Here is a 14216-nt window from a genome sequence, read left to right as displayed (position 1 = left end):
GGTCGAGCGCATGAAGAGAAATGATTTTGTGTTCCCATATTTTAGTAGCACAAACCTAAAAAGTGAGGAGCTGAGCAAATACGAACGGTCTGGGAACCAATGCTCGAAAATAAGTGTGCAAAACGCTTTGCCCTACGTGTCCGGTCTATGTGTTGTCTGGTTAGTGCCACAATGGTTAGTGCAAATGCATACATACATACATATCTATTATATCATAATCGGAAAGTTATTGAACAATTATATTCTCATAGCAAGACCACACTGCGCCAATGCGTGCGTATGCTTGTGTGGGCATGTGCGAATTATTGAAATAGTTGCTCAAAGAGTTCAGAGGATCTCGTAGTCGAGCTGTCTCATCAGAGCTTTTTTACTTGTTAATATACTTATACATATACATATACATATATACATTCTTTATTATTCAAATCAGATTAAAACTAAATACATTAATACATATTACCAGTATAGATTGTGACTGTGCACCAAAATGATTAATACTCTGTCCGAACGGATCGTATTAGTTAATAAACAAAAATAAAAAATTAATAGTTAATATGGCACGATTTTCCTGCACATATGGTGAGATTTGCTATTAAAAATCCGTACTCGGTACGTTCACTTGGAAGTAGTTCATAAGCGATATTCTTTAATTGATAGGGGTCTTGGATCAAGTCATATGCCTCAATAAAATGCTAGACAAAAAGTACAATGTATTATCGTATTATTTTTATTAATTCAATATAGTTACCTCAGTATCATAAAACTCACAATATATGCGATCCAGCTTATAGCGAAAATCTCTAATGCACGTATATGTATTGTTCCACGCATCTTGGCAATGACAATCTGCATCTAGTGTACATTCTGCTAAATGGTCTGTCTGCTTCTCTGGACATTCTGAATTATATGTTTCGTCATTTCCTTCACCCCAATACTCAACGAGCAATATTCGATGTGAATGTCGTTTCGTCTGATGCTGCTGTAGCAACTCATCTTTGAAAGAGCGGCCATCAACATAATTGGGGACCGTTAAGCCGACCCATTCTAAAATGGTAGGCATTAGGTCTACCAAACTAACAGCGAAATTCAATAAAATATTGCCAGGTACATCAGGTCCCCGAATAAGTAAGGGCACTTTAATGTCAGTCTGATAAGGCTGTCGTTTATCAAATGGCTGTGCGAATTGTCCCAAGTGATAGCCATTATCAGAAGTGTAAATGATATAAGTATTATCGAGGCATTGATATTTTTTAAGCAATGTTACTATGGTCACCATCATTTCATCAACTGCGAGAAGTGTTTCCCAGCGTTTTTGGAAATACTTATCAACTGTAAGGACAGTGGAATTCGGCAAATGCTTGGCTGTTCTAACCAGCCAATGTTTATCTGCAGAAATATAATAAGTTTAAATATATAATATTGAGAAAGACATACCTTTACTAGGAGCGTTAAAGCTTGGAGTACGTAACGCTCGCACATGAGAAAATACACCTTCATGCCGCGGTGCTGGAGTAAAGGGCGCGTGAGCGGCTGGCGGTGTAATCATTGCAAAAAAAGGCTTCTGGCCTTTTATCACATTATGAATAAATTTTACCGTTCGGTCTCTTAACATATCTGTTAAATATGTATCCGCATAGCTGACATTTCTTCTATTTTCACGTATTGTATAGTTATAGTAGCGAGAGTTTCCGTGAAGGCCATAAAACTGATCCCAACCGGGCGGAACTTTAGCGCCTTTAAACTGATTTAAATACTTTCCAGCGAAAAATGTATGATATCCATGCTTTTGCAACAACACAGGCAATGTGCGTGGCTCAGAAATTGTACGCCAATGATGCCCATTGCAACCACCATTTATCGAATTATTAAAAGTCAGATGGTTATGCGCATACTGACCTGTTAATAGGCTTGCTCGCGCAGGACAACAGAGTGGTGTGCTTGTATATGCATTCGTAAATTTAGTGCCATACTCAGTAAGAAATTGTGTAGTTTTTTGTAGTGGATGCAAGCCATGTAGCTCTACGTCCTGATCATCAGTCAATAATAGAAGTACATTCGGTACCACTTGTACTAATCCAAATGTATGATCGATATAAAATAGAATACTGATATACAGAATCATATTAATCTGCATTGGTTATACAAAATGGCAGACATCCAAATAAACAAACTTTTTTCAGGATTCCGTTTTCGTTTACTTATTATATTAGTATGAGAATCAATAATGGATGATTATCAATGTTGCCAAATCAGCCTTTTTCACTTCAAATCTGCCTTTTTTTGAAAACTAATTGCGCAGAAAAATTAAATTTAGCGCACAGCCGGAATCCTGAACTTAAAAACAAAAACAAAATTTGCTAAATTCCCACGTTTTTATTTACTGAGAAATAGGGCTGGCAAAATATCGATGGGACTATCGAGATATCGAATTTTTGCTTGTTTGTGGCAATATCGATAGTTCTGCCCGATCTATCGATAGTAATGGTCATTTTGAAAAAATTTTCAACATTCCATTCAACAAGAACTCGAGATAGAAATTTGGTTAAGAAATAAGCTTATTGTTAAACTTTTTTAAGTAAACATTTATATTAGTTTAACGATCGTTTGTGCTGGTGATTTGTAATATGGATCAATACGTATTTAATCTAAAGAAGAAGGGTAATTACATTATTTCTTTTTTTAAAATCGAAATTTCTAATACGTTTGCATATGTGTAATGCACATACATACATGCACATATGTATATACATATGTATATAGATGACAAGGAAGATGAAATCAGCCATTTCGATGAAGAAAACACTGCAGTGAAAAGGCAGAGAGTTGGAAAATCTAAAGTATGGACATTTTTCAAAAAATCCATAGATGGTAAAACAGCAAAATGTTTGCAATGCGGAAAAATTTATAAAACTAGCGGGAACACTTCCAACCTCTACGACCATTTGAAGCGGTCGCATCCAACATTAAATGTAAGCGACTTGCCTAATTCCTCGGCCAAGATTGATCAATTTATTACCACCAACTATGATTCGACATCCAAACGTAACTCAGACCTTAACGAAACAGTTATGAAATATATTGCTAAAGATATGCGACCCTTTTCTGTAGTCGAAGATAGTGGATTTCGAGCTATGCTTCAGGTATTTGATCCACGAAATTGCCATCACGTACGACCATGCGCAATGTACTCATGGCAAGGCAAGTAGAGGAAAAGACGGCGAAATTAGTTTAAATTTTAAAGCACGTGAAGCATTGTACCATTACGACTGACCTTTGGACTTCTCAAGCTAATGAGACGTATATTACCGTTACTTGCTCATTTATCTCAAAGGACTTCGAACTACGCACAGCGGTTTTATCGACAAATAAATTAGTTTCGGAGGCAAATCATTCTTCACAGAACATTGCAGAATCGCTGAAAGCTATTTTTTTAAAATGGAACATATCTTCAAAAGTAATAGCTATTGTAACGGACAATGCAAGCGCAATGATAAAAGCATGTGAGCTGTTGCACAAACGAAATATACCATGCTTTGCACACACAATAAATTTAGTTGTGCAAGATTGCCTAAAACTGCATTGCTTGGCTTTTATATTATCTAAATGTAAAACAACTGTAACATTTTTTAAAAATAGTACAATTATGTACAACAAACTTAAAGAAGCCCAAAAAACCGAAAAAAAATACAGCCTCAAACAGGAAGTTCCCACCCGTTGGAACAGCGCCTATTACATGATAGATCGAATTTTAAGTATGTATGAGGCTATCAATAGTGTATTTTTGATGGTATCTAAAGCACCACCTCCGTTTACTGCGGACGAAATTGATCTACTAAAGGATTTGGCAAAGTTACTGTCTCCATTTGAGAGTGCCACAAAACAGATCTCATCAAGCACCACAGTGACCATATCCCTTAAAATTTCGATCACTTATGGACTAATGCACAATTTAGATAAAATTAAAAATGATTTAACACAACAGAAGGATTGGAAGCGTACACATGCTTAATCGATGGTATCAAAAATAGGATGTCTAAATATGAAGAGCGTTCACTGCCACGAATCGCTACATTGCTAGATCCACGATTTAAAAAGCAAGGCTATCATTTACCTTTTAATGCTGTTCAAGGGGAAAAGCTTCTCGAAAATGAACTCGCTTCCCTAGATTCCCTTGATTCAGACCAACCAGAGCCGTTAACGCTCACCGAAAAAACCACGAAGACTAGCCAAACTCTCTTTGAATTTGTGCAAAATAACATTCAAGCCGTGCCTCGGACCAAAAGGTCAAACGCAATATTGGAGCTTCGTCAATACCTTTTAAAGATGAATTCAGAAGAAGACGTGGATCCTTTAAAATATTGGAAGGTAATTGCATTAATTTTTTAACACATTTTAAAATTAAAATACGTTTATTAATTTTAGTACAATGAAGGTGCACTAAAAGTTTTGCTGAAAAACTTTTATGTGTACCAGCGACTTCGACGGAATCGGAGAGGATGTTCAGTAAGGCTGGGCTTGTTATAAGCAATCGACGGGCTTCCCTAAAGGCAAACCATGTTGATATGCTTCTATTCCTACAAAAAAATGACTGGATTAATTAGTGTTGCTTGGTTCTATTTTTATTCTTCAAGAAATCTAATGGATCTCATTAGTTTGATATAGTTTGTAATTTATAAGAGATTTGAAGTGCTTTGTAGTTTTTAAGAAGCTTACAGTGTTCTGCAGATTATAAGAAGTTTGTAGCTTATAAGTTTATTGGATCAAAGTTATCTTTCAGTTTATTTACTTTGTTATAAAGTTCAACGAATGAATTAAATGTTGACTAATTATAATTTAATATTATTATATAACCTATTTGCCTTGAGTTAAATAAACGTACTTTGTTCAAATATTTGAGTTGTTCCGTTAATAACACTTTTTTAGCGATAGTATCGATAGTATCGAATTTTCTTTCTTAAAATATCGAAAATACCGAATGAGACCACTATCGATATTTTGCCAGCTCTACTTATAAATATTGCTTAAGAATATCGATATTGAAAAGTTGCCACTTTTTCATAAATTCTTAATAAATGTTGGCAAAATTTAAAAAAGCGGAAAAAAGCCAAAAACATTTCTTAAAAAGCCAGAATATCCGCTTCTCGCCATTTTAAATTTTATACCGCAATTGGTCCTCAAAAACAGCCAGATTTGACGGGAAAAAAGCGAAATTGGCAACCCTGCTGAGCTGCTGCTTGTGCTCACATGCATACACACATATACACATTTGAGAGAGCAGAGAGCATCGAGAGAGAGAGAGAGCAAGGGAAACATTGAGCATAAAGGGATCTTTTGTTCAACATTTGACCATCTCGGTCGAGCGCGTGAAGCGAAATGATTGTGCTTTCGTATATTTTCGTAGCTCGAGCCTAAAAGTAATTCGCCGAGCGAATTCAAAGCCGTCTGGGGCGCTAAAGTCCCAGAAAAAGCGTGCAAAAAGCTTTCCACTAGTTGTCTAGTCTATGTGTTGTCTGGTTAGTGGTAGTATCTAGTCGAAACTCTCGACTAGAGTTTTCTTACTTGTTTTTTTTTTTTTTTTTAACTCATTCACGGAATTTAAATGAGTATATTGGTTTTGTTCAATGTCCGTCTTGTCCGTCTTTCGGCGCTATTGAAGCTAGAGACTTGAAGCTCGTGTGAACTCGAGTATATGTTCGATTTACAAAGTTTTAACATTTTCCCGATCCGCCCATTAGGGCCGATATACTTTAAGGCGGCTCGCCGATAACTGCCTTCCAAAGGGCAACTTATAATTAATATTAGTAGTGATAAGTTATAATTAGTAATAGGAATGATAAGTAAAAATGAATTCGGAGCTTTAGTTGTAGTGGACAAGAGTAGTCGCAAGTAGAGTTAGAGAGAGATGGTTAGCTATAGGTTATAATTAGTGTTATAATAATTAGAAAGGAGTTTAAAATGTTTATTTTCAGTTGGTAGCCAGTAGTTTTAAGTATAGTTTAAGATGTTTAATTGTAGTTTATTAGTTGTAAGAAAAGAATTCAAAATGTTGAGTTATAATTAATAGGCAAATGACTATTTGATAAGGCCGCCCAAAGCGCAACGAATTATCGCCGATCGGCGGCGCAATCCTGCGTGGAGAGTTCGCGGGTGGAGAGTTGCGCTACCTACGCCGAGCGCTCTGAGCGAGGGTCAAAGGCAAGAGGGCAGTTAGTAAGCGGCCACCGAAAAGAACGGACGAAAATTGTGAGCGCGGTTAGTGTATAATTCGGCGGAAATTAAATATATCGTGAAGTCAAATGTAAATTGAAGTATAAGCGAAGAACGCAACGCCAAATAAAAAGTGGATAAAGGACTAGAAACCTAAGGACCAGCAGCGTTTGTGGGGCGAAAACAGGCGGCGAACTAAGCGACGCGGAGGACAGAAGACGGAGACTCTCGAGAAGAGGAGCGAAAATTTGGCGATCCCCGGGGAACGGTGCACGTGAGTGGTGGCTCATGCTATTTTCCCGTTCCCCTATTCCCTGGCACATTAACAGAAACATCCCCCCCACCCCCTGGTGTCTAATTCAAATAAATAATCTTGTGAGAGTACCCTGGACAAACTAAGCCTGAACCAGCTATGAACTGAAGCAATACTTTACAATACCAGAAACTTTATTAAATGAAGAGCTAGAAAGAAGAAATTTGAATGTAGATAGCGAATATCGGATTACACCAGCTGCTTGCGGACGATTACCCAATAGCTGATCACATAAACAACAACTGTGTTCAGGCATGAACATATGAATATACGATGATCGTATACATGCCTCCGACGCACTCAGCGACTAGCAGGTAGTGCGCTGTGAAAAGATAAGGGCCACATGTACGGACTGCATAAATAGACAAATGAAGACCAACCCTTGCAACCCCAGAGTCAGATTACGAAGGAGACGAGCGCTGAGCCTTACAAACTCAGCGATAGGATAAGAATAGCTAATAGACCAACGCGGAGTCTTACACACTCAGCGATAAGATAAGAATATGTAATAGCCCAATGCTGAGCCTTACACACTCAGCAATAGATACATTAGATTTAAGGGTTGAAATTATACATGGGTCAGGGTATATAAACCCAGGCTCAGAATAATAAAGATCAATACGAAACTAAACACCATCATAGTCAAGTGTATTCATTCAACTGCATAGTATAAATTAACGAAATAAGTTCTGTTAAGCTCAGTCCCAGATAAGAATTTGAATAAAGCGGTTCACCGAAATCACATTCAAATCGTAATTTTATTTTATTATTTATTAAATTCAAAATTAAATAAGAAAATTAACTGGCGCCCGAACAGGTACCAGTGAACATAACTAAACGAGCTAAACGGTTTCTACGGCTATGGAAAATATTTTAAAATGACTAAAAGAGCAAAACGGTATCTACGGTCAAGTGAAATATTCAACACTGATCAACAGTGCAGAGTGCTATCTGCGATCACGGTCAAATTTCATCGCTAGTCAAAGTGAAAAGTGAAGGGACTCCCGTACAAATTTAATACGGTCGATTCTCATAGAAAAAAGTCAAAGCACGGCAACGAAAAACAGTGTTAAGTGCAAAAGACATCCAAAGTTGTAACATCCGCTCCCAGCTTTACCTCCGCAGAAGTGAAAACCAAAACCCTTAGTAGGGACTACTTAAGATTAAAGATTTCAGGAGGGATGATCACAGTAGGATTTATGTAAACTAGTTGGGATAATTAAGTCGTGTTAAGAAAGTTAAAAAAAGTAAATAAAGGCAAACTAGACAGAAAGAAAACACAAACAAGTAAGAACGTTGCAGTCGGGCGCTACCGACTGCGGAATACTCATTCACAGTCCGTATACATGATGCTATGTTTACAAAGGGGCATTTATTCTTATTTCAAATTTAATTTGGCTTTAAAAAATTTAGTACAAAACAATTATGCTTTTTGATTATATTGTAGCTTTTGGTAATTTTTATCGAGTAATCGATAATTATTATATTGATCGTGCACTTTTTGAGTACAAATGTATGGTAATTTTCGTTAATAGCTTTCGGTCACACCTATTGCAGATTCTTAAGCGTTTGCTTACATTACAAAAGCGCGCTTTTTAGCATTCTAAGAATTGCGATTGATTTCTGGATTTTCTAGCTGTTATTGTAGTTTTGTCAGATGACGCTCTGTTATTAGTTTATTGTATTTTAGCTACCAGATTGTCAAGCAAAACGATAGCGTGGGTGATAGAGGCGTCGCAAGTTATGTTACAGCGGCGAAGGCTCAAAGTCCCTTCAATGTTGTGTATTTTTTTCATACATATTTCGTTTTTTATAAAATAGATACTTATTTTATTCTTTTTTCTAATTGCAAAATTTTATAAGTTTAAAATTGTTTCTTCTTAAATAGCCCTTACATATGTATGTACGCATTTATGCATGTATATGTATGTACATAAGTCTGCACGCATATGTAGCATCAAGCATTCCAGCCTTTCCTATGCACGCGCTCATTTGTATGTGTGTATGCGAGTACACATAAATACATACTCTAGCGTTGAAATGAGACTGATTTGTTTTTGCTTTGTTCTTGAATTTACCATCCGCTACTCTCATAACAAGAATCTTATTTTTGGATTTCATTTTAATTGCAATCGTCGACAGGCGCCGGTTCAATTTGTTTTTGTTCTTTTGACAAACATGACTTGGGTGCGAGTTCAAATCCCGCGGAAAACTCTTTTTTGTAAATTGCATATTTTGTTATTTTAGCTTCTTTTATATTTTTTAAATATTTAAATTTTATTTTTAAATTTGATAAAAATGTTTCCTTCCGTCTTATCAATGCCTATTAAGCCTATTTGTATATACATGTACATACATAGATAGCTCAAGCAAATAAATGTCGCAATTTGATACTACAAATGCCGATTGCCACGCCCCTAATGGCCGTAGACACCTCATTTTTGGCCAGTTCTTAGAAAGAGCTAACTGTAACGTAAATGCAAAATTTGAATGCTTACGCTCAACAAATGTGAAAATTACAGGGTATTTTTCGATATGCCACGCCCCCAAAGAGGCGTGACAATTATTTTTGGAGCATCGATAGAGGAGGTTACCAGTAACTCAACTATCCAAATTTGAAGCTTCTAGCTCTTAAACTGTAGGAGATATAAAGTTTTGCGGTTTGCCACGCCCCCTTTGGGCGGACATATATCCACTATAGCTTGTTGGACTTGGGAGGTCAACTCACGTATATATACCAAATTTCAAGTCTCTAGCATCAATAGTGCCTAAAATATAGCCAAATTTGAAAAAGCACTATATCTTCAGGGCCGATTTGCCACGCCTCTATTAGGCGTAGACATAAAAATTTTTCATCAGTCATTATAGAATTATAGCATTAGCTCACGTGCGAAATTTCAACGTTCTAGCTTTAGAACTTTAGGAGATACAGTTTTATCTGATTTGCCACGCCCCCAATGGGCGTAGATATATCCACCATAGCTTTTTGGACTTGGAGGGTCAACGCGGATCTACATACCAAATTTCAAGCTTTCTAGCTCTTCAACTAACATGATTTCTGGTGTATCGGAAAATGCATTTTCCGATTTGCCACGCCCCTAGTGGGCGGATCGGAAAAATTTTAACACTTTATAAATCGGAGTTATACACGAGTATAAGTTCCAAATTTCAAGTCTCTAGCTTCAATAGCGGCGAAATGAACTGCGTTCATACGGACAGACGGACGGACGGACAGACGGACAGACGGACGGACAGCAAGACGGACATTGCACAAAACCAATATACTAATTCACTTCGTGAATGAGTATAAAAAGAAAACAAGTATGAAAACTCTAGTCAATACTGCTCGACTAGGAGAAACCCTGAACCCTCCAATCTGATATTCTACTCACTCTACGCTTCGTTTAGGCACACATACATACACACGCACGTATTAGAACGCGCTTTGCTAACTGCGCAGTAAGCAGCGACTGCGCTTGGGCTGCGCTGCAGTGCGGGCTATATCAAACGAATTTATTTGTTGAATAATATAATTTCTAGACGTCCAATCTTAATGAAACTTTCAGAACATGATCATAATGTTCAAATGTATGTAAATTCCAAAGCACAATTCTCTACTACTGGAAATACGCCTTTTACAAAGGTGAGGATGAGGGGGTGAATTTAGGGGTGGGGGGTAAATTTTAACAAAAACCGAAATTTTTAAAAATACACATTTAAAATTTGGAAGCTCTAGCTCTAAAGGTGTAGAAAATATAATTAAAAAACTAGCTTTCGATAAGGTTTTTAATCGATAATAAAATATCGGGAGTTGTTATCGATTTTTGGTGATAAACTCGATATGCGCGTGATACACACGGACCTACGGACTGACAGACAGACAGGGCTAAATCAACTCAGCTCGTCGCTCTGATCAAGAATATATATACTTTGTGGGGTCTGCCACGCCTCCTTCTGCCTGTTACATACTTTTAATTATACCCTGATTTCCCATTTTCAATGGGTTCAGGGTGACAAACACAAACAATTTAGTAAGACACTCATCCCACAGCAAATTAGTAGTGACGCTGCTAGAACACCCAACATAACATCCAAACAATTAAAAGAAAGTATTTCTTATTTATATTTATTTAAAGATACTATTAAAGATACTATTGTTATAATATCTTTAATCTTTAACAATAGTATCACCAACCCGACGGGGTTATTATAAACAGCATGGTAGTCGAGAACTACCCAACCCAAACTACCCAATCCATAAATAATATTGACGTTACCAAAAATTCGGACCACAGACACGACGACTTAGACAGAGTACCTGACGTAGTGAAAGTACTAGAAACATTTTCAGAAAACCAGGCAGAATTTAGTTCTTGAAAAAAGAGTGTAGACCGCTGTCTATCCGCTTATTCCGATAGGCACACCTAAATATTTTGGTTTAATAAACACAATTAGAAACAATATTGTCGGAATAGCCGATACAGCACTTGAGTCCTACAACATTCCTCTTGAATGGAATGCTATTACAAAATGTCTGACTGTGCATTACGCAGACAAGAGACCATAAAGGCACTCGAATGTCAAATGTCAGCCTGAAGACTAGGATCACAATATGTTGAAGAATTTCATTCTTCAATATATAATAATTTCTCTCTCATACTCAATAGAATAGGGGCTATGGAATTATCTAAAAATCAAGAAATACTACTGACGAATTGGCACCGCGAAAAGGCCCGCAACAGATTTATATCAGGTCTACGAGGTGACCTTCCGAGACTCCTAGCAGTAAAAGAGCCAATCACCAAGCGTTGCATCCGTGTTTGAAACTCGAAAACCAGAGTTATGTTGCCTCTCAGACAACTAATAAACCACAATTCTCGGCTTTTAGGGTAGAAGGCATGTCAGAAAAACCCCCTTATAGACCGATTGAGAACCAATATAACTACGCTAGCAACACTAATGATACGGTAATGCTCAACAGCAGTCGCGCCTCATCAGCACAATTATAAAATCCAATCGGAAGTATCAAACGACTCACGACAAACAACAGACGACACCTCTCACAACGAGACTACAAACCAAATCAACTGACATTTGCTAATGACGGACAAACCGAGACGTGAACAGAATATATGGAACAATACTCTGATTTCGGCTATGAGCCAGAATATTCTGATCATCATTTTTTAAAATAAAGAACTCTGCACATCCCTATTTCGAGTGCAGAGTAAACAATGACAAAATTTGAAAAATATTATTAGATACAGGATCCAACAGTAATTACATCCAATCAGCATTTGTTTCTAGCCCCATTCAGAACGAAAAACCATTCGAAACTGTCTACGTAGAAGACAATAATTCAATAACTCATCATTTTATAATCGCCAATTTATTTGGGATAACGACGTTAACATCATCTTGCTTTTACCGAATCTTAAATCTTTCAATGCGATCTTAGTTAATGACACAGTGAAACAACTTACCGCTGTCATAACAATAAAAACAAATAAGAACGTTGTAGTCGGGCGTTACCAACTGCAGAATACTCATTCACACCTCATAAGCAATTTAAGAAGCTATGTTCAGCTCTAATACTGTAGAAAGTTCAGCTTTTCTCGATTTGAAACGTCCCTACTGGGCGTAGACACTTCATAGATCACAGAACAAGCTAACGGTAACCTAGCTGCAAAATTAGGATGCTTACACTCAAAAAATGAAAAAATTACAGGGTATTTTTGATATGCCACGCCCCCAAAGAGGCGTAACAATATTATATGGGGAATCGACAGAGGATGTTACTGGTAACTTAACAATCCAATTCTAGCTCTTATATCTTAGGAGATATAAACTTTTGCGGTTTGCCACACGGAAGTCAACCTGCACCAAATTTCAGGTCTCTAGCATCAATAGTGCCTAAAATATAGCAGAATTTGAAAAATCACTATATCTTAAGGTGCGATTTACCGCGCCCCTAGTGAGAATCGAAACATTAGCTCACGTGCAAAATTTCAGCATTCCCCCAAAGGGCGGAGGTGTATGCGCCATAGTTGGTGGTTTTTATAAGTCCGAGATATACTCGAGTATATGTTCCAAATTTCAAGTCTCTAGCTTCAATAGCGCCAAAGTAGACTGCGTACATACGGACAGACGGAAGGACAGCAAGACAAAATCAATATACTCATTTCACTTTCGTGAATGAGTATAAAAACGAGCTCTGCTAACTGCTCAGTAAGCAACGACTGCGCTTGGGCTGCGCTGACGGGGTACAATTCTAAGTCTTTCCCCAGGGTCGGTTACAAGAATATTTATAAATCGCAAGATCGGGATATTAGTACGGACAGTGGACCAAGAGAGGGCCGAGCGATCTGGGATTTGGGGCACGACTCTACAGTGAAGGTCTTACAGCCGCAGTGAAATGGCTTGGAAATGCTGTAGCCCGTCTCTGGCGTATAGCGCTCAGAGGCGGGGTGACAGCACCTGCGCCCCACGTCAGGCTCTGGCGTATAACACTCTAAGCCTTCGGTGTTATTCCGCTGTGCTGAACTTAGAATGGGTCAATCTTGCTCACAGCACCCCGTGCGGCAACCTAAGTCTCGACCCACAGCCAAGCCGACCGCTGCTACAATCCGGCTCTGGCGTGTAACTCTCAGCGCCGGCTTGGGCAACTCCTGCTGGGCTGTGGTGAGACACCTAGATGCAAGCGGTTTCTCGCTCCAGTCTCTGGCGTATATAACTCAGAGGCTTGCAACGCGCTCCTGCTGCACGGAACCTAGAACTGGCAAATCTCATACACTATACTGCGCACGGCAGCCAGGATTCTCGACGCGCACCCAACCTGGCTGTTGTCACAATCTAGCTCTGGCGTATAACGCTCAGAGCCAGACTGTGCAACTCCTACTAATCTTTGCTTGGGAAATGTAACTCCAGTCGGCTTACCGCCACGTCGTTATTCATGTCCGGTTTTGTCTTTTGTCCGTGGTCTGATCGCTGCGTGGGCTCAAAGAATAGTGACTCAATTAAATTTTCGGCAATTAGCGCTAAGCCTTCGCTGCTCAGAGCTTCCAATTCTGCCCGCCGCGGCATCGCTGCGTCTCACCGCTGAAAGAGAGCTATGCATTTTCGCTGCATTGGTATCCATTATGTTTAAGCAGAACTTTCGCTCTCGATCTTGCTTTGCGCTCTTGGTTCCCTGCTGCTGCCTTGCGCTTAGAAGCGTAAGAGCTTTTGGTTCTGCTCGCCGTGGCGTCGCTGCTTGCGTTACATGAGAGTTTTCGGTGCAGTTTGCGCTTTTATTTTCTTTATCTCGAATGCGCTAATGAAAATGAAAGAGATGGGCCGTTAGATTTCCAAAAGTTGTATTCTGTGCGCGTCCGTTTTGTCGTTATTGTTGTTTGCTGCAGCTCTATTGCTCCATTGCTTGGTATTGTTGTTATACCCTGAACCCATTGAAAATGGGAAAGCAGGGTATAATGGTTTTGTTAAAAGTATGTAACAGGCAGCAGGAGGCGTGGCAGACCCGACAAAGTATATATATTCTTGATCAGGGCGACGAGCTGAGTCGATTTGGCCCTGTCCGTCTGTCTGTCCGTCCGTCGATCTCAGAAGATATAAGAGCTAGAGACTTGAATTTTTTTCCTAGGTCCGTGTATATCACGCGCATATCGAGTTTATCACTTAAAATCGATAACAACTCCCA

General features: G+C 38.5%; 2 protein-coding genes and 1 long non-coding RNA gene across 3 annotated transcripts in view; 1 reads left to right on the top strand and 2 right to left on the bottom strand.

The window, feature by feature from the left end:
- LOC149090861 (uncharacterized) overlaps positions 1–14216 on the bottom strand; it is a 93822-nt gene that overhangs the window by 79467 nt on the left and 139 nt on the right. The gene's annotated exons all lie outside the window — the stretch shown is intronic.
- Positions 441–2326, bottom strand: LOC108655520 (N-acetylglucosamine-6-sulfatase-like). Its single transcript, XM_018107272.3, has 3 exons — positions 1435–2326; positions 749–1386; positions 441–692 (listed from the first exon to the last, which is right to left on the bottom strand). Exons 1-3 carry the CDS (start codon positions 2132–2134, stop codon positions 543–545), a joined length of 1488 nt encoding a protein of 495 aa, XP_017962761.1. The 5' UTR covers positions 2135–2326; the 3' UTR covers positions 441–542.
- LOC149090862 (uncharacterized) lies at positions 2393–5004 on the top strand. Its single transcript, XM_089263513.1, has 3 exons — positions 2393–2658; positions 2761–3198; positions 4429–5004. Exons 1-3 carry the CDS (start codon positions 2625–2627, stop codon positions 4599–4601), a joined length of 645 nt encoding a protein of 214 aa, XP_089119639.1. The 5' UTR covers positions 2393–2624; the 3' UTR covers positions 4602–5004.

Source organism: Drosophila navojoa, chromosome X (assembly GCF_054131105.1).
Source record: "Drosophila navojoa isolate 15081-1374.11 chromosome X, UAZ_NAV_1.0, whole genome shotgun sequence".
NCBI lineage: Eukaryota > Metazoa > Arthropoda > Insecta > Diptera > Drosophilidae > Drosophila > Drosophila navojoa.
The sequence above is the reverse complement of the archived record's forward strand: the minus strand, read 5'-3'. Positions and strand labels throughout refer to the sequence as shown.

Coding starts and splice junctions, on each gene's coding strand:
- LOC149090862 (XM_089263513.1), top strand. CDS start 2,625: ATGGATCAATACGTATTTAATCTAAAGAAGAAGG. Junction 2,659..2,760: donor ATTTAATCTAAAGAAGAAGG/GTAATTACATTA, acceptor ATATGTATATAG/ATGACAAGGAAGATGAAATC. Junction 3,199..4,428: donor CGCAATGTACTCATGGCAAG/GCAAGTAGAGGA, acceptor TTTTAGTACAAT/GAAGGTGCACTAAAAGTTTT.
- LOC108655520 (XM_018107272.3), bottom strand. CDS start 2,134: ATGCAGATTAATATGATTCTGTATATCAGTATTCTATTTTATATCGAT. Junction 1,387..1,434: donor CTTTAACGCTCCTAGTAAAG/GTATGTCTTTCT, acceptor ATATTTCTGCAG/ATAAACATTGGCTGGTTAGA. Junction 693..748: donor GTGAGTTTTATGATACTGAG/GTAACTATATTG, acceptor CTTTTTGTCTAG/CATTTTATTGAGGCATATGA.